The sequence below is a fragment of the Micromys minutus genome (assembly GCF_963924665.1).
Source record: "Micromys minutus genome assembly, chromosome: 1".
Classification (NCBI taxonomy): Eukaryota; Metazoa; Chordata; class Mammalia; order Rodentia; family Muridae; genus Micromys; species Micromys minutus.
This window is the reverse complement of record NC_137969.1, coordinates 210,428,025-210,448,944: the sequence shown is the minus strand read 5'-3', so window position 1 is coordinate 210,448,944 and position 20,920 is coordinate 210,428,025. Positions and strand designations below refer to the sequence as shown.

General features: G+C 34.6%; 1 protein-coding gene across 1 annotated transcript in view; it reads left to right on the top strand.

Moving 5' to 3' along the window:
• The window catches only part of MIS18BP1 (MIS18 binding protein 1), a gene marked incomplete at both ends in the record, with an annotated part of 40,911 nt that overhangs the window by 3,631 nt on the left and 16,360 nt on the right, over positions 1 to 20,920 (top strand). Inside the window, 4 exons of the mRNA XM_080920177.1 lie at positions 1,532 to 1,605; positions 3,326 to 3,456; positions 4,101 to 4,188; positions 5,126 to 5,271. Of these exons, the coding sequence (XP_080776303.1) occupies positions 1,532 to 1,605; positions 3,326 to 3,456; positions 4,101 to 4,188; positions 5,126 to 5,271 (439 nt within the window). The remainder of the gene's footprint in view (positions 1 to 1,531; positions 1,606 to 3,325; positions 3,457 to 4,100; positions 4,189 to 5,125; positions 5,272 to 20,920) is intronic.

The window sequence follows — 20,920 nt, the reverse complement described above, 5'->3', positions numbered from 1 at the left end:
AGCCATAGATTTAGGACCCAGAACATTGCCTCCCCAGTGGCGGCGGATCTCGTCGTCTCTGTCATTAGAGTTGGTCCTAATAGCTTCCACCAGCTTAGCCAGAGCACCTTGTCCTCCGAGTTAACCTGTGTGAAGGCCACGGTGCTGCGTGTCTCCTGTGGACCAGGCGCCCCCAGTGTAAGGTGACTCTTTGCCCTATTGCTACTTGTAAACTTCACTTAGTCCTAGAAGAGATTAACACTGACATCGCTTCTACTGTGTTCTGACTTTTTAAGGAATGATTAACATTTGGAATAGAAAAGAATTATAACAGCTAAAGAGTTGAGATTTTTCTTGATAAGTTATATAAATGAACAGTAAAATTCTTTAAGGTATCAAACGTTACATTAAGATACATTTTGAAGGAAATGTATTATCAGTTCAAGAAGAAATACAAGCACATATGAAACTTAGGCTTAATCTTCCAACACTGAACAAAGAAAAACAATGTAAAACTTTTAACTGTTAAAAGTATGTCCATTAGGTTTTAAATAGGTAATAGTGGTTATCCAATTGAGATAGTGTGTAATTCTACTTAAGGAACACTTTCTCATATTTCTTATTGCCTACCTATATCCAAATGGGAAAAAATAATATTAATCTTAGTCTTCTAATCATTTTTTTTTCAGTTCTAAGAATCAAACTCAGGGATTTGTGCTATACTACTAAGCTATATCTCCAGATATATATATATTAAAAGGATAATTAAGGAATGTAATACCAAAGACTGTTCTCCCATTTTAGCATTTCTTCTTGGTTCAGTTTAAAGTTTCTGGAGAATTTGTCTTTATATAAAAATACTTATAATTTTATTTAAAGTGAATGGTCACTCATTAGTTCCATTAATTTTTACTTTAGTTCTTCTTAGAAATGCTTTTATCTTAAATTGTTATGAACTATAAATGTTTTTACTATCTGTTCATAGAAAATTTTAACAGCATTTTACTTACACTAAAGTCATTTTCTGAGCCATTCAGCTCTTTACAATAAAATTGAATCTTTATTGCTAGCTGTGGCCTTTATAGAAACAGAAACAGAAGGTGTCATTCAAACTCAGCTTAACAAAAATATACTCCCTGTTTTTTTTTTTTTTTTTTTTTTGGAAACAAGGTATATAATACATTTAGAGTTTCCACCCCTCTACATTGCTGTGTTTCTTATAAGGTGTGGTAGTTCACTGTATATGTTAGGATTCTCCTCCTCCTTTTGACTAAACCATTTTGTATGAGTATTTAACATGCAGCTTCTTCTATATCAGGCAAACCATATAGTACAACCTTAGTTAAGTTTCTATATTTTTTCTTTTTCTTTCAATACTGTAGTTTTAACAATTGGTGCTTTAAATGGGCTGATGTAGATGGCTACTCAGAAATCACTAAGATTTCTTAGGGCTTTTCTTATAATTCACATTTTCAAATGCTAAATGTTAATTGTAATGCTGTGTGCGAGTAGTACAAGAAATATGTTCTTTTTTTTTTTTATGCTTGATTAGGCAGTCCATCTACAGGAATGGATGATTAAAGTTATCAATAATAATACTGCTATATGTGTAGAAGGAAAGCTGGTGTAAGTATAACAGTTTAATGTTCTTTCAATAACAATTAAATTGGCTATATGTAAGTGATGAGTGACAAGTAGCATCTTCCTACAAAACATGTTCTCATGAGGTTATAAACTGAAGGCCTGTGACATTAACCCCTTGCTAAAGTTATTTGATGTAAATTATTGATCCATGAAAGGATCAAAATTATTTAAAGCTCTCAGGCATTTAAATGTTAATTGACACTTTTGGTCCTCGGAAGTGAAAGCATTGTCAGACAGTAGACTTTGACTCTGGTACTCTGTTCTGCTTCTGAGAACCAGAAGTTGTTTACTACTCTATAGTAAACAACTTGTGCTGACACAATGTCAACTATTACCGCTTCAAGGTTGAATATATAAAGTCTACCAGTCTACTCTGTCTTACTGCCTTACCTTTTCTCATGTCTTAAGATACAGCATAGATTACCTTTGCAGGGATCCCAATATTGCTAACTACTAATGTTACTTGGACAAGTTACTTTTACTCTATGAGGGTCAACTTCTTAGTTAGTACAATGATAATAATAATATGATTAATATTATGGGAAGGCTTTTCTTGTTTTTAGAGTGTATCATGTAGCCCAGGGCAGCCTTGGGTGCTATAAGTACTATATGTACTTGAAGATGACTTTCAATTTCTGCTTTGTGCTCAGCTTTGCTATAGGTAAAGAATTTAGTGAATTAATATTTGCATTAATATTTGCAGTATTAAAATTTGCAGTATTAAAGAACCATGCCTTTTAGAGTATGATTTAAATGTTAAAATGAAGCTGTAGTGGCACACGCCTTTAAGCCCTAACACTCAGGTGGCATAGGCGGGTGAATCTCTGAGTTTGGAGCCAGCTTGATCTACGTAGTTCCAGGCCAGCCAGGGCTATGTAGAGAGACCCTATCTCAACACCACCAAAAACAACAACAAAACCCTGTATCCATGCCCCCCCCCCCAAACCACAATAAAGCAAAAAAAAAAAAAAAAAAAAAAAAAAAAAATCAAAGATACGTATTAAGGTATAATATCAGCTTAGGTTTGGTCCCTGGGTCCCATATGTTGGTAGTAAAGAACTGATTTCTAGAAGCTGTTTCTGGCTCTATATGAATTTCATGGTAAGCACACACAAAATAAATATGTGGGAAAAAAAAAATCCCAGTAAGACACCATTTGAATAAGTAAAAATAACATTTCTACCAAAAGCCAACAAAAATGTGAAGAAAAGGGCCACCAAAAATCTTTGAAGGCTTATGAATTATTAAGCTGAAATGTTAGATGTTGCCAGCAGCAAATATTGACAGTTTCTCTTTCCTTATGAATGCTATATCTCATATCAGGTATATAGATCGATTGACTTTCTTGACATAGACTCTGAGGATCTCATTAGCCAAGCAGTTGAATTCTGTACTGGTTAGCCCTTGGTGTTTTATAACTAGATTAATAATGCTGTTATTGTTGTGGTAGCTAAGAGTACAAGATGAGTACTTGGAGGGACTTTATCTCACATGAAGCCCCAGTTGGTGTGGAACTTATATGTAGAACAAGCTGGTCTCCAACCTAGAGCAGTCTTTCTGCTTTCATATACAGGAGGTTGAGATTACACATATCTGGTTCAAAGTCAGTACTTCATTATACACTTGTATTCTTCTATATGTATATAATGTTTCTGGTAAAGTGTAAATATTTTGACCTTACTAAACTTATTTTTTTCCCTAGAGATATGACTGATGTTTATTGGCATAGTAATGTAATTATAGAGCGGATTAAACACAATGAACTTAGGACATTATCAGGCAACATTTATATATTAAAAGGATTGATAGACCGGGTTTCTATGAAAGAAGCAGGTAAATGAGTATCATTATTACTTAAATCTTCCCATTGCCTCTCCTCTTTCCTAAATAAATCCCAGGATCCTAAATTGACCCTATCCCTTGTAATGTCCCATACAATTACAACTTTTATTACTCATTTCAATATACTTCTAATACTGACTCTTCATTCAGTTCGGCTTTGTTCGGCTTATTTCACAAGTAAACCAACAGTCTGTCACAAGGCTTTTAATTTTTCTATTTCTAATATTCGGATTCCGTTTTACCACATGACTCAATCCCTTAGGTTCCCATAACCTGGCTTTCTATTTCAGTAGAATTTCCCTGACTACCCCCCTTTTGAAATTGCTGTCCTCCTTTCTCTCATTAATATGTTTAACTACTTTTTCTATGATATTAGTCTAGCAAAGAATTTTATTCCTGGGGTTTGCTGTTTCTCTTATACACTAGAGAGCCAGTGTGTGATGATTGGGGTTTTTATTTTCCTAGCTGATGGGTCCCCAGTACTTCAGCACTACTTAGCATATAGTAAAACATAAGTGCACACTTCTTGACAGACAATGATTTATACCTTTTTAAAAGTCTAGGCTTTTGGATGATTTGATTTTCTTATTTTTAAATTAAAATAATTTGTATTTATTTTGCTTACTGTTAAATAGGATATCCCTCTTATCTCACAAGAAAATTTATGTTTGGATTCCCACAAAATTGGAAGGAACACATTGATAATTTTCTAGAACAATTAAGGTAAACTGTCTAAATTTTTTAAAATCAGCTTTATCAAGGTTATGGTCCCTAAAATGTACTCATTTTGGATACAAAATATAATGTGCCTTTTCAAATGTATATGTTTATGTAACCAGTGTAAAATGGTTCTTAGTTTGCTGGGCTTTGTGTTTGTCTGATAGTTTTGAAGATTTTTGTGATCTTAGGAACTTTAGAAATAATAAATCTTTATTAGAATTTCTGCCATGTTGAGTAAATTCAAAAAGAAAATAAACTTTGAAGACACATTTCTAAAGAGAATTTGTTAATCGCCTACTCTTTGGTGTGTAGTTGTTAAATTTGGACTGAAGGTCTTGATTCGGTTTTCTCCATTAATTTTCAGTAGTTTTTGAGTACCATGCACTTAGCAGACTGAGAAAAAATTTATTAATTTTTGTTCTTCAGGAGCTAGTAGGAGATAAAGAGCTTTAGACTTGATCTGAGTATTGGAAACTTATAATAGGAATTTTGACCGTATCTTTCCATAAAGTACCAGATGGTATTTTTCTGGACATGTTGCTTCCTTTCTTGACCATTTAAGTCTGTTTTTTCAACAAAAAAGCACCTATAAGTAGTTTAATTCAATGAGCATGGCTATGTTCAGTAAACCTTACTTAAATAGACAACTTCCCAATAGTGCTTTTTAATCCTGGCCTCACATTTACTAATTAAGCACTTTATTTCTGGAAGCTCTTTGTCATATAGTTTTCTTAAATCAGATTACATATTTTTGTTCGTTTGTTATTTTAAAGCATTTGTTTTGAGAAGGGTCTCATGCAATAGGTTAATCTCATTATGTGGCCCAGTCTGGCCTTGGACTCTTTGATCATCCTATTTGTGGGTTGAGTTTTTCTTTTCCTTCTTGTTTTTCTTTTCTTGAGAACCAGTATTTGAGAAAACAATAACACAATTGTTTTAGGGCTGGAGAAAAGAGCAAGCATAATACCAAACAGAAAACTGCAAGATTCAAGGATAAACAAAACTCAATGAGAAATGTAGAAGATAAACAAACAGATATCCTCCAAAAGGCCAGCATCACTTACAACCTTAATGATGATAGCTCAGGTATGTTTGAATTTTTCTTTGTTGTTTCAGTGGTGGAGTCTTACATGAACTTAACACTTTGTAGTATGTGATGTGTGGTGTGGTGCACTTTGACTGATTAGGACCTTAAAATTCCCTCTTTTTCATTCATTTCATTTTAATGCAGGTGACTGCACTGCAGAATGCTCTTTCACCGTTCTTTTTATCTCATGGAAGAAATCTTTAATCACAATCCCAAACCCCTGATAAATATATATTAATGAAAGATTATATTTAGATTACCAGCAATTTTATAGTAGAGGCAAATATCTATATTTGCTTTTATGGAGGAACTTGCATATATACTTGAGTGAAAGTGCTATAAAGGTTGGTAGAACTGTTCTATGTCAGCTCTTTTTTAACATTATAATATATACCTCACACATACTGTATGAAGATGATAAAAGTTACTGAAATCTTTTGTGTACATTTCTTGGAATTTTACCTTGACTTTGTAGCTAAGAGATGTACACATTTTTAAAATGTCTAAGAATTGCACATTGTTTTTGCTAAAGCTATGGTGCCATGTTAGATGTAAATATACTACATCTCTCTCTAATGGTATGTCATTTAAACTCCTTTGTTTCTTGAAATTTATGTATCTTTTTTAGTTCAAAGAAAGCAATAATTTAAAGTGTAAATGATTGCAGAAATTTCAGTTACCAGAGCTTTAGTTACTTCTCAATCATTCCTATTTACAAAAGTCACCAACTTTTCTTAAGTTTGGCTGGTTGCTAGAACGTTTGAATCTTCTAGAATCCTGGGACTATTAGTATTTGCTATTACCTCTACCCTATTGCCTTTCTTACTCCTAAATGAAAAATAATGCTGGGTCGCTTTTTTAGAAGAGTGATCTGAATGGTAAATATGATTGTTGGAAATGTTATAGAAAAATGTGGCATTTTAAAACATCTATATGAACCTTGCTTCATGCTAGAAATTTAAGGAAGAATAATAAGGCTTGGCATCTCCTTTTAGTAAGTGCTGTTTAGGAGTATATACTATATTGTAATTGTTTCCTTTTTCTAAGATGATGGACTATATCTTTTGTTTTATGATACTTTTAGATATTAATTGTATTATGAAGTTTTAGGTATTAATTACATTATCACAAATTTTAATCAATGATACTTTGGTAATTATTTTTGTCATCATTATACTTTCTATGAGAAAATAACAAAAAACACTGCTAGAAAGATGTGTCAGTGGCTAAGAGCATGAACTGCTCTTGCTGAGAACCTACTTTTGTTCAGTTCCCAGCACTGTTATTAAGCAGCTCAGGATGCCTGAGTCTCTAGCTCCAGTGAATCTGACACTCTTTTCTGGCCTCTGCAGGCATTACATGTGTGCAAATCTACACAGAAACATACATATATACAATTAAAAACAACCTTTAACTATACTGAACATTAAACAATACGGTTATATAAATAATCTTATAAAATGCCAACCCATGATCCTTTAGGGTGGCACAATTGTATTTTAATTATCTAACATAATTTTTCATATTTAGTGCTGGCTTGCTAAATTTAACCATTAAACTTATAGTATTGCAGTTTAAAAACTATCTCTGCTATAATATAAGCATATTATGAAGGATTCATTAGAATATCAGCTTCTGATATTATACTGTAATTTCCAGTTTTAGGGCCATCCATGTTGTGTCTTACAGTTCCTAAAAGAGTAATAAAATAACTTAAGGCCAGCTATTCTGGCAAATATTTGTAATCCTAGCAATTAGGAGAAGAAAGCAGGAATTAAAATTTGGATTTTAAGGTCAGCCTGGTCTATAGGATAAGAGCCAATTTCAAAAAGCAATAATAACAACTCAGAAAAAGTTCTTATACTTTCTATGAATCTTTTAAACTAATTTTTACATTAGTGTGTGTGTAATGTGGGTGTAGGTGCCTATGAGCCACAGTGGGCCTATGAAAGAAAAAGTGAACATTTTTCACAAAATAATGTAAAACATATTTTGCTGAAAATAGTGTGGATTTAGTTCTACATTGAAGTATATAAATTAACTAAAACATAATTTCATATACATAATAAAATGACAGAAGTAATCACTGCCTTTCTATTTAGTTGATGTGTAGTTAGGTTGTACAGACTGTGTTAATTTAATAAAAGTAAATTAAATAAAAGTAAATTAATAAAAGTATTTATACTATACTGACTATACTATTCTGTTTTTAGATATAATGAGAGGTTTAACAAAGGTATAAGCAATATGATTGTTTCTTTTTTTTGTTTGTTTTGTTTTGGATAATATTTTGGGAGAGTGGTCTGTGGTACAATAATTATTTTATTATAATCAAACTACAATGAGTATATGTAACATTTCATTAGAACGATTTTTTTTTTCTCATAGCTCTTTAATGTGGAAAAGCTGTGTATCTTTTTGTCCTCCTTCCATTTCCATGTTTCCTCTCTTTCCTGCCCCTCCTTTCAAGTTTTTAATTCTTTATTTTCTTTATCCCCACCCCACCCCCACTTCCTGTTCCTCTTCCTGAAATATGCTCTTTATACTGTCAACATTTTATCTTCTTTAGTCTCTAGGATATTGAGAATACAGGCATGGACCACTGTACTCTGTTGAAATACAACTAATCTTTTGTGTAATTATTTATTGTCCCATCTTGAATTTACAGAAATGAAGAAAAATGAGAACAGTGGGTTGCCACGAGCTGCAGAAATAAATATCAGATATAGCAGTTGTCAAAATAAGCCACAGTTAAGGCTTCTACATAACCAAGTAAGTTATACTATTTGTCTTACGTAGGAGTTTCATTACTGTGAAGAGACACCATGACCATGACAAATAAAAACATTTAATTATGTCTGGCTTATTGTTCAGAGGTTCAGTACATTACCATGGTAGAAAGCATTTAGGCAGACTTGGTGCTGAAGAAGCTGAGAGTTCTACATCTTGATCTGAAGGCTAGGCTCACAAACAAACAAAAAATCTTAAACTTAATAAAGTGCTATATAATATACCTCTGGGGGTGGGGGTTGTTACTCTGTTCTGTTTGTTAAGCATCTCTTTTAAAGTATGATTAGATTTCTCTACAATTGCTTGTCCTATAGGATTATGTGGTATACTTGTAATATGCTTTATATTATAATAAGTAAAAATTGTTTAATTTTACTAGAGACATATGCTAGAGCATTGTCTTAATTTGTACAGGTATTGAATAATGGCCATAATGTCTCATCAATGGGTAATTACAGAATTAGCCTTTTCAGAAATTAAAGCAATTGTTCACTGAAATCCCAAGTATATCTATAGTGTGGTGCACATATTTCATTTTTCCAAATTCTGTAAAATGAAAACATTTATTTGCCAAATTTATTTCTTTAGATCCTTTTGGGATACTTCCTACAAGTAATATAGATCGGTTATATTCCTTGACTTGTTGCCAAGTAATAGAAAACTCTTCTTTTAAACCTTTGCTTTTAACATGGTGTTTCTTAAATAATATTATGAAACTTCTAGCGCATTTCCTATCAATAGCTGATCAATTTCATTATTAACTTGTGCCAGAGGGCCTGGAAGACCCGTGTGGGATTGGAACTGATAACATGTTTTATACAATATGATTTCTGTTTCTGATCACTTTTTGTTGAATAATCGGTGGAGTTAATTTGTAATCATTCTGAATAAGTTCAGCAGTTTCTATATGCAAAACAATGGTTTCAGTATGTTAAGAGTCAGTTACTATATTATGAGATTCTTGAAAATCTACTAATACCATTAGAAAAACTAATAATACCACATACAATTCTATTTCTTAAATTGAATCATAAGGACTGTCAACTACCTTACTTAACTTTTAAAAAATTATTTTATTGGATATTCTCTGTATTTACATTTCAAATGTTCTCCCCATTCCTGCTCCCATCCCCCCTCTCTCTCTACTTGTTTCCATAAAGGTGCACCCTCTACCAATCACCCTCTCCACCTCAGTGCCTTGGCATTCCCCTACACTGGGAAAACATGCCTTCACTGGACCAAAGGCCTCTCCTCCCATTGATGTCAGACAATGCTCTCCTCTGCTACATATGAAACTGGAGCCATGGGTCTCTCCATGTGTGCTCACTGGTTGGTGTTTTAGTCCTTGGGAGTTGTAGGGTTTGGTTGGTTGATAATGTTGTTCTTCCCATAAGGTTACAAATATTTTCAGCTCCTTCAGTCCATCTCTAGCACCATCACTGGGGTCCCTTTGTTCATTCCGATGGTTAGCTGCAAGCATTCTTAGCTATATCTGTATGACTCTGGCAGAGGCTCAGAGGAGGAATCTATATCTGGTTTCTGACAGTAAGCACTTCTTGGCATCAGCAATAGTGCTTGGGTTTGGTGGCTACATATGGGGTGGATCCCTAGGTGAAGCAGTCTCTAAATGATCTTTTCTTCAATTCCTGCTCCTCTATTTGACCTTGTATTTTCTCCCATGAAAGTTTTGTTCTCCCTTCTAAGAAGGACTGAGGCATCCACATTCTGGCCTTCCTTCTTTTTGATCTTCATAAGGTCTGTGAATTGTTTTTTAGTCATTCAGAGATTTGGGGCGAATATGTAAATTTATGTTAAATCAATACATGATTGGAAGGGAAGAGGAGTTGGGAAAAAGGAGAGGAAATGGAAGAGGAGTCAGGGAGAAAAACAGAAAAGGAGGGTCCAAGGAGGAGAAGGGGAGGAAGGAGTGGAGAACAGGAGGCCTGGAAAAACGGCAAGTTATAAGGGATCTCCAAGGAGGAGAGTAGAGAGTGTAGTGGTAAATCTGCCCAATATAGACTCTAGACACACAGATTGTATTCCTAATTACCTGAGTTGTGTTTTTATTGAATGGGTTTATTTGAGTTGAAGAGGATGTTGCAACACTAGTATCCCCTTATCAGTGAGTACATACCACGTGTGTTCTTTTGTGACTGTCACCTCACTCAGGATGAGCATTGTTGGTGGCACCTATTGTAGTTTTGTAGCTGAACAAAGTCTGTGTCTCAAACCAATGTAAAATACATCTCAGGATTCAGAGGAACATAAAGAAAGTCTTAAATCACAAGTGGAGACATGTCTAGGATCCTGTCCTTCTGGTTCTACACTTCCTTCAGGGTCTTCAGCATTATAAATGTTCTCTCCCATCTGCCACACTTGCATGATATTATCTTCTGATACAGAACAAATCACCCAAGGTTTATTGGTATTCCAGGAGAAGTTATAATGACACCTAACTATTTCTTGTTTAACTGCTAACAAACGAACAATACGCTTAACTAGGTGGGATCTTGCTCTGAGGTCACCACTTCCCTTACTACCATTTAATATCTTTGAACATATGATTTAGTTCCATTCTACTTCCTGGTGATCCTTTATATTTTGAACTTTTCTTTTTAAGGAAATTTTCTTGCTACACTTGATCAAAACTCTCCTACAGAATGAACCACGGGACAAAACTTAAACTAGGCCTCTTTGAAACTTCCTTTGTCAATACAATTAATCTAAATTTCCTAACCTTAGCCTCAGACAGACTCTTCAGCTGGGTTAAAAGTAGCGACACTCATCACCAAAATATCACAAGAATGATCTCTAAGCAACATATAAAAATTGTTCTCTGAAATCTGTTGAGTCAAGCTACCACAGTTCAAATCAATCTCAGTACCCTATCCTACCATGTTAGGTGTAGCAAAACCCAGTAAATACTACTTAATTGATTCCAGTGGTGGTGGTGCTTTCCTGCTACCTACCCTTTATGTTCCCAAGTGAGAGGGGCACACTAATAGCCTTTATGTTTTGATATTCCTAAAACAGCTCAATGGCCAGGCCACTTCCTGATCTCCACATGGCTAACCTACCTTCCTCTGATATTTCCAAGTTACTACTTGGCAAGATCTATATTCCGTCTTTGTTGCCCTAGACCCAGACATGTAGCCCTCTCGGGCTGTGATCCTTCAACTCCTACATGGTGAATATGCTCTCTGATGTGTACTTCTCAGGCATGGTCTCTTCTTGTTCCCCACCATGGCAGCTCCTCTCACACTCTTTAGTCACTTGCCCAGGAATCCTAAAAGTCTCCTGCCTCTGTCTCTGCCTAGCCATTTGCTGCCTCCAACTTTACTTACCAATCAAAACCAACTGGGGGCAAGGTTCCCTCAGTTTATTATGTGCAGATATATATATATATATATATATTCTCATGCAAATTTGGGAGCCAGATTAACATAATACAAGCTGTATTAGACCAAATTCACAACACCACCATCTTTCATGTTCTTACTAATATGACCCATTAAGCCCCACTTCAAGTACTCCACTGCTTTCCTTATTCAGTTTGCACATTTCTCCAAACAAAAACATGGTCAGGCTTATCACAGCAATACCCAGCTCCTGGTACCAACTTCTGTCTTAGGCTTTTATTGCTATAAAGAGACATCAACTCTTATGAATAAAAATATTTAATTGGAGCTGGCTTACAGTTTCTGAGGTTCAATCAATTATAATCATGGTGGGAAGCATGACATCCTGGAGGCAGAATTGGTGATAGAGGTGCTGAACAGTCTGAAGGATACTGTCTTCTACAGCCAGGCAGAAGGAGGCTCTCTTTTGCACTGAGCAGACCTTGAACATTGAGACTTCAAAGCCTAACCCCACAGGATACACTTTGTCCAACAAGGCCACACCTCCTAATAGTGACACTCCCCACAGAGTGTCACTCTCCACATTATTCATGTGGAGTAGTCAGTTGGATAAGGTACTGATGTTTAGGAATGTAATATGGTACCTGAGAAGTTTCAGGACTGCATCAAAGGATACAAGGTCTTTTTAGTGAGTATGATTTAGAATTGTTGAAACTTCTGTTGAAGTTAAGTAGGTGTTTGTTATAAGGGTTATATGTCTAATAAATGATAAAGAAAAATATAGGGATGAGATTGTGCTTCTATTGTTAGAGTATTTGCTGTGTGTGAGATATACAGTACTCCTAAAATTTTAAGGTATGCAATTTGCATAAATGTCAATAGGCTAAAATTTCAATGATTTTTTTATACCTTTTAAATGTCTAGATGAGATGTAATTATTTGTTAGAGCTGCCTGCAGTCAAATAACCACAGTACATATCTCTAGACAGTAGGAAAATTTTTGTGTAAGTCTTTTTCTTTTGAGAGTCTCTCTTTTTTTTTTTTTGAATGTTCTCTTTTTTCTTCAATTTTATTGAATATTATCTGTGTTTACATTTTAAATGTTTTTTTTACCCTTTTTTTATTTAACAACTTTATTTTACAAAACAAAGATAAATGTACAGATTTTAAGCATTGTTTGCATAAAATTATACAATACATTTTTGTCAGTACTTTTTTTTCATATTTTAAAATAATTTTTACGTAAAACTGTATGAATATATTTTTTAGTCAGTACTTGATTTTTTAAAGGTTTGATAGTATGCATTGAAAACTTAATAGTTACAATGAGCATAAAGTACATGTAAAAGAAAATGTAACATGGAAATAGTCAAAGTTTTCTTGTTGTATAGAGATTTTTTTTGTTTTGTTTTGTTTTCTTTATTTCTTGGACTTCATACAGTCTGTGAGTTGTTTCTGGGGCAGTGCGAGCCTCTAGGGTTAGCATCCCATTATCAGTGACTGCATATTATGTCTGTTCTTTTGTGACTGGGTTATCTCACTCAGAATGATATTCTCTAGATGCAGCCATTTTCTTAAGAATTTGGTCAAGTCATTGTTTCTGGTGGCTGAGTAGTATTCCTTTTGAGAATCTCTTAACTGCATTTTGGAGAAAAAAAATCTGTTAAATTTAACTTTAATTCTCATAAATTTGTTTGCTGGGTTTTTTTTTTTTTTTTTTTTTTTTTTTTTTTAATTTATATTTCCACAAGTCAGTTTTCATCTTTCATCATTAGAGTTCTGAGGATCTTTTCTTGCTGAGCCATCTGTACTTGCAGCCATCTCACTAGCCCATAGAGATTTTTAAATTATGTTTGCAGTTATAAGTAAATGATACTTATTTTCCATTTTTTAAATGAAACTTTACAGGCAACAATAATAAAAGTAGAGTAAAGCTATGTAGAGTAAAGCCTTAAATAAAGCGTATAAAAACACTTGAAAAACTACAAATACAGGCCGGAGACATGGCTTAGTGATTAAGAGTGTTTCTTGGTTTTCCAGAGGACCATAGTTCAGTTTCCAGAACCTCCGTTGTTAGCTCACAGTTGTCTAACTCCAGCTCCAGAGGATGGACACTCTCTTCTGGCCTCCAATTTACACTCTTAGAAATAAGGCATAAACTCAGATACTTAGATTACACAAAGTTTAAAAACTAAATATTTTTTAAAAGTAAAACTGCAAATAATAAAAGACTTTTGAAGGATCATGCGGCCCTATGTAGTACTTCTAAAATTACAGTTCCAACAGGATTTTCTAAATGTTTCATTAATGTAATCCATATAAGTAAGTATATAGAATATTTTTATACTTGATTAATACTATGTAATTGCCCAAGATAATGTCTAGTTTGTAGTTGTTAAAAGTATATTGCTTGTATTGAAGGAATTAACTGGAAAGAAAAACTGCAAAAAATTTCCTTCAGAAAGCTTTGAAAATTGTGAAGAGGTCAATGAAAAGAAAATTCAAAGTCACAAGCAAGGTAATATCTGTAGTGGTTATATGATGACTAGGATAATAACTGCTTAAAACATTTTTTAATATAATAAACTTTTAAACTTTTTGGATATACAATGGAAAATATGTTAATGATTTAAAGTAGTTATTTACACATAGAATGATGATTTAATGAAATAACCTTACGTATGATAGAATTTTTAGGGTTGGCTTTGATGTGATCCCTAAGTAATTCTGTTTCATAAAGTTTTAGATTATTTTGTATGTGGTCATAGAATGTTTCCTTTTATGAAATTAATGCTATAATTAAGGTTTGATAAGTATGTTGTGTACCAAAATTTAAAGTACTTTTTGTCTAAATATTAACAAGTTCAGGAGTTCATGTTATGATAAGTCTGTGGGCCTAATTTTTTTTGTACTAAAACTAAAATGTAAAAATGAGAACAATCATCAAAATTTATAAAAGTGGGAGGAATACAGTACTATGCTACGAGATTCAAACAAGTTAATGTAAAGTATGTAAAGGAGGCTGGATGGTTTTTATGTTTTTTTGTTGGGTATTCTCTGAACTTACATTTCAAATGCTATGCCCTTCCCCCCTCCTATCCCCCTACCTTCCTCCCCTTATTTTCATGAAGATGCTCCCACTCCCAACCACCCATTGCTACCTCAGCGCCCTAGCTGTTCCCAACACTGGGAAAATAAGCCTTCCTTGGACCTCTCCTCCCACAGACAATGGTATCCTCTGCTATATATGTAGCTTGAGTCATGGGTCTCTCCATGTGTACTTATTGGTTGATGTTTTAGTCCCTGAAAACTGTGGGTGGTTTGGTTAGTTGATATTATTGTTCTTCCCATGGGGTTGCAGACCCTTTCAGCTCCTTCAGTCCTTTCTCTAGCTCCTTCATTGGGGTCCCTGTGTTCAGTCTGATGGTTAGCTGCAAGCATTCTCATTTGTATCAGTAAGGCTCTGGCAGAGCTCTGAGGAGACATCCATATTAGGCTCCTGCCAGTAAACACTTCTTGGCATCAGCAATAGTAACTGGGTTTGGTGGCTGTGTATGGGGTGGATCCCCAAGTAAGGCAGTCTCTGAATGATCTTTATCTCGATCCCTGTTTCTTTATTTGTCCCTGTAATTCCTCCCCTGAATACTTTGTTCTCCCTTCTAAGAAGGACTAAAACATCCACATCTGGCCTTCCTTCTATTTGAGCTTCATAAGGTCTGTGAATTGTTTCTTAGGTATTTCTAGCCTTTTGGGCTAGTCTCTGTTTATCAAGTGAGTGCATACCATGTGGGTTCATTTGGGTCTTAGTTACCTCACTCAGGATAGTTCCATCTGTTTGCCTAAGAATTTCATAAAGTCATTGTTTTTAATAGCTGAGTAGTCCTCCATTGTGTAAATGTATCACATTTTCTGTATCCATTCCTCTGTTGAAGGACATCTGGGTACTTTCCAGCTTCTGGCTATTATAAATAAGGCTGCTATGAACATAGTGGAGCATGTGTCCTTGTTATATGTTGGAGTGACTTTTGGCAAGAGTAGTGTAGCTGGGTCTTCAGGTAGGATTATGTCCAATTTTCTGAGGAACTGCCAGACTGATTTGCAGAATGGTTGTACCAGCTTGCAGTCTCACCAACAGTGGAGGAGTGTTCCTTTCTCCACATCTTTGCCAGCATCTGCTGTCATCTGAGGTTTTGATCTTAGCCATTCTGACTGGTGTGAGGTAGAATTTTAGGGTTGTTTTGATTTGTATTTCCCTGATGACTAGAGAAGTTGAACATTTCTTTAGGTGCTTCTTAGCAATTTGATATTCCTCAGTTGAGAATTCTTTGTTTAGCTCTACACCCCATTTTTTAATAGGATTATTTGATTCTCTGAAGTCTAACTTCTTGAGATTTTTGTATATATTTGATATTAGCCCTCTATTTGGATGTAGGATTGGTAACAATCTTTTCCTAATCTGTTGGTTGCCATTTTTTTTCCTATTGATGGTGTCCTTTGCCGTACCAATTTTGTTGCAATTTTATGAGGTCCCGTTTGTCAATTTTTGATCTTAGAGTATAAGCCATTGGTGTTCTGTTCAGGAAAATTTCCCTGTGCCTATGTGTTCTATGCTCTTCCCCACATTCTGTTCTATTAGTTTCAATATACCTGGTTTTATGTAGAGGTCTTTGATCTACTTGAACTTGAGTTCTGTACAAGGAGATAAGAATAGATCGATTTGCATTCTTCTACATCTTACTACCAATTGAACGAGCACCATTTGTTAAAGATGTTGTCCTTTTTCCACTGAATGTTTTTAGCTCCTTTGTCAAAGATCAAATGACCATAAGTGTGTGGATTTATTTCTAGGTCTTCAATTCTGTTCCATTGATCTACCCGCCTATCTCTGCACCAATACTATGCTGTTTTTAATCATAATTGATCTGTAATACAGTTTGAGGTCAGCCATGGTGACTCCCTCAGAAGTTCTTTTATTTTTGAGGATAGTTTGCGCTTTTTGTTGTTGTTGTTATTCCAAATGAATTTAAGAATTGCTCTTGATAAGAAATCTATGAAGACTTGAGTTGGAATGTTAATGAGGATTGCATGGAATCTTTAGGTTGCTTTCTGCAGGGTAACCATTTTTTCTGTGGTGATCCTGCCAATTCATGATCATGTGAAATCTTTCCATCTCCTGAGTTCTTCAATTTCTTTTTTTAGGAATGAGATTCTTGTCATACAGATCATTCACTTGCTTGTTTAGGGTAACACCAAGGTATTTTATGTTCTTTGTGACTATTGTGAAGAGTGTTGATTCTCTAAGTTCTTTTTCAGCCTGTTCATCCTTTGAGTAGATGAGGGCTACTGATTTGAGTTAATTTTATATCCACCCACTTTACTGAAATTGTTTATCAGCTGTATGACTTCTCTGGTAGAATTTTTGATGTCACTTAACTATATAATTATGTCATCTGCAAATAGTGATATTTTGACTTTTTACTTTCCAGTTTGTATCCCTTTGACATCCTTTTGTTGTCTAATTGGTCTAGCTATGACGTCCAGTATTATGTTGAATAGGTAGTGGGAGAGTGGGTAACCTTGTCTAGTCCCTGATATATTGGGATTGCTTCAAATTTCTCACCATTTAGGTAGATGTTGGCTATTGGTTTGCTTATATTGCATTTACTAAGTTTAGGTATGGACCTTGAATTCCTTATCTTTCCAAGACTTTTAACATGAAGGGGTGTTGAATTTTGTCAAATGCTTTCTGAGCATCTAATAAGATGATCATGTGGTTTTTTTCTTTAAGATTGTTTATATAGTGGATTACTTTGATGGATTTCCGTATATTGAACCATCCCTGTCTCAGGAATAAAGCCTACTTGATCATGGTGAATGATCATTTTGATGTGTTTTAGTTTTGTTTACAAAAATTTAATGAGTATTTTTGCATCGATGTTCATGAGGGAAATTGATCTGAAGATCTCTTTCTTGGTAGGGTCTTAGTGTGGTTGAGGTATAAGCATAATTGTGGCTTTGAAGAATGAATTGGGTGGTGTTCCTTCTGTTTCTATTTCATGGCATCGTTTGGAGAGTATTTGTATTATGTTTTCTATGAAGGTCTGATAAAATTCTGCACTAAACCCTTTTAGTCTTGGACTTTTTTTGTTAGGAGACTTTTGATGATGCTCCTATTTCTGTAAGTTTTTGGGAACTGTTTAGATGGTTTATCTGATCCTGATTTAACTTTGGTATCTAGTATCTGTGTAGAAAATTGTCCATTTTTCCCAGATTTTAAAATTTTGTTGAGTATAGGCTTTTGTAGTAGAACCTGACAATTTTTTTTTTTTAATTTTTTCAGTTTCTGTTGTTGTGTCTCCCTTTTCCTTTCTGATTTTGTTCATTTGAATACTGTCTCTGTGCTCTCTAGTTAGTCTGGTTAAGGGTTTACGTATCTTGTTGATTTTTTTTAAAGAACCAGGTTCTGGTTTTGTTTCTTTTTTGTATAGTTCTTTTTGTTTCTACTTGGTTGACTTCAGCTCTCAGTTTGATTTTACCCTGCTGTCTACTCCTCTTGGGTGTATTGGCTTCTTTTTGTTCTAGAGTTTTTAGATGTGCTGTCAAACTGTTCGTGTATGCTCTCTCCAGTTTTTCTTTGGAGGTACTGAGACCTATGTTTTCCTGTTAGCATTGCTTTCATTGTATTGTGTAATTTTGGGTATGTTGTGCCTTCATTTTCATTACATTCTAAAAAGTCTTTAATTTCTTTCTTGACCAAGTTATGTTGAGTATGGCATTGTTTAGCTTCCATGTATATGTGGACTTTTTTGTTGCTTTTTGTTGTTATTAAAGACCAGCCTTAGTCCATGGTGATCTCATAGGATGCATAGGAGTATTTCAATCTTTTTATATCTGTTGAGGCCTGTTATTGGCCGATTATATGGTCAGCTTTGGACAAGGTACTATAATGTGCTGAGAAGAAGGTATATTCTTGGTTTAGGATGAAATGTTGTATAGATGTCTGTTAAATCCATTTGGTTCAAAACTTCTGTTAGTTTCACGGTGTCTCTGTTCAGTTTCTGTTCCCATGATCTGTCCATTGATGAGAGTGGGGTGTTGAAGTCTCCCACTGTTATTGTGTGTGGTGCAATATATGCTTTGAGCTTTAGTATAGTTTCTTTTATGAATGTAGGTGCCCTTGCAATTGGAGCTTAGATGTTCAGGATTGAGAGTTCATCCTCACAGATTTTTTTTTTATTAGTGTGAAGTGTCCTTATCTTTCTTGATATCTTTTGGTTGAAAATCTATTTTATTCGATATTAGGATGGCTACTCCAGTTTGTTTCTTGGGACCATTTCTTGGAAAATGTTTTCTCAGCCTTTTACTCTGAGATAGGGTCTGTCTATGCCACTGAGATGAGTTTCCTGTATGCAGCAAAATGCAGGATACTGTTGGAGTATCCATTTGGTTAGCCTATATCTTTTTATTGGGGAATTTATTCCATTGATGTTAAGGGATATTAAGGAATAGTGATTGTTGTTTCCTGTTATTTTTGTTGTTTGAGGTAGAATTATGTTTGTGTGGCTATCTTCTTTTGGGATTGTTGCAAGAAGATTACTCTCTTTCTTTTTCTAGGGTGTAGTTTCCCTCCTTGTGTTGGAGTTTTCCATCTATTATTCTTTGTAGGACTGGATTTGTGGAAAGATACTGTGTAAATTTGGTTTTGTCATGGAATATCTTGGTTTCTCTATCTATGTTTATTGTCAGTTTTGCTCGATGTAGTAACCTGGAGTGGCATTTGTGTTCTCTTAGGATTTTATGACATCTGCCCAGGATCTTCTAGCTTTCATAGTCTTTGTTAAGAAGTCTGGTATAATTCTTATTAGTCTACCTTTATATGTTACTTGATCTTTTTCCCTTACTGCTTTTAATATTCTTTCTTTGTTTTGTGCATTTGGTGTTTTGACTATTGTGTGTCAGGAGGAATATCTTTTCTTGTTCAATCTATTTGGAGTTCTGTGGGCTTCTTTTATGGACATCTCTTTTTTTAGGTTAGGGAAATTTTCTTCTATAATTTTGTTGAAGATATTTACTGGGTCGTTCAGTTGGGAATCTTTGCTCTCTTCTACACCTATTATCCTTAGGTTTGGTCTTCTTATTGTGTCCTGGACATCCTGGATGTTTTGGGTTAGGAGCTTTTTGTTTTTGCATTTTTTTCCTGACTATTGTGTCAATGTTTTATATGGTATCTTCTGCACCTAAGATTCTCTCTTCTATCTCTTGTATTTTGTTGGTGATGCCTGCATCCATGACCCCTGATCTCTTTCCTAGATATTATATCTCCAGGGTTGTATCTTTTGTGATTTCTTTGTTGTTTCTATTTCTATTTTTAAATACTGGATGGTTTTGTTCAACTTCTTCAACATGGTTGTGTTTTCCTGTTGCTCTTTCAGGGGTTTTGTGTTTCCTTTTTAAGGGCTTCAACTTGTTTATCTGTCTTCCCTTGCATTTTTAAAGGAATTTATTTATGTCCTTCTTAATGCCCTTTATCAACATCATGAGGTATGATTTTAATTCTAAATCTTTTTTTTTCTGGTGTGTTGGGATATCCACTACTTGCTGTGGTGGAAGAACTGGGTTCTGATGTTGCCAGGTTGTATTAGTTTCTGTTGCTTAGGTTCTTGTGCTTGCCTTTTGTCATCTTGTTGTCTGTGATGCTAGTTGTTTTTGCTGTTTCTGACTGGAGCTTGTTTTTCCTCTGGGCCTGTGGGCTTGTGGGCTTAGGAGCGAGAGCGCTCCTGGGTGATCTCTCTGTCAGTAGGTTGTGGTTTCTGATGGCAGTCAGCTGGCCCTAGCTCTGGGAACAGATGAAAATCGGAAGGCTGGACGATTATTAAGATTATTAAATAAAATTAAATGAGATAATAACAATAATAAAGTTAATTAAATAGAGTAAAATTCATTCAAAATGAGAATGTTCAAATTCTTAAAAAATGTTTAACTGAATGTGTGATTTGTTTTATGTTAGGAATTACAAGAATATAGTTCGCACGTGTATGATTTCCATGAAAAACATTGTGGAGACTTTTTTTTTGGGTATCTTTTCATTAGGATAGTTGTACTAATTAAATAAATTATCGATACATTATGATTTTGAAGTTTTTCCATTATTATTAACTGTTAACCTTTCAATTTTTGGTTTATCATTTATGTCATGATATGTGTGGATAACTGTAGTATTTTTTCCTGATGTTGTGGTGACTTAGTTAAATGTGTCTTAGTTACTGTTATGTTGCAGTGAAATAATACCATGATGAAGGCAACTTATAGAAAGAAGCATATATCTGGGGGCTTTCTGATAATCCATGGCTAACATGATAGTAGGTAGGGATGGTGCTGAAGCACTAGCTGATAGTTCCTGTGTGACTCGAAAGCATGAGACAGAGAGCTAACTGGTAATGGCATGGGATTTTGAAACCTCCAAGTCTGCTCCTCAGTGACACACTTCCTATAATACAGT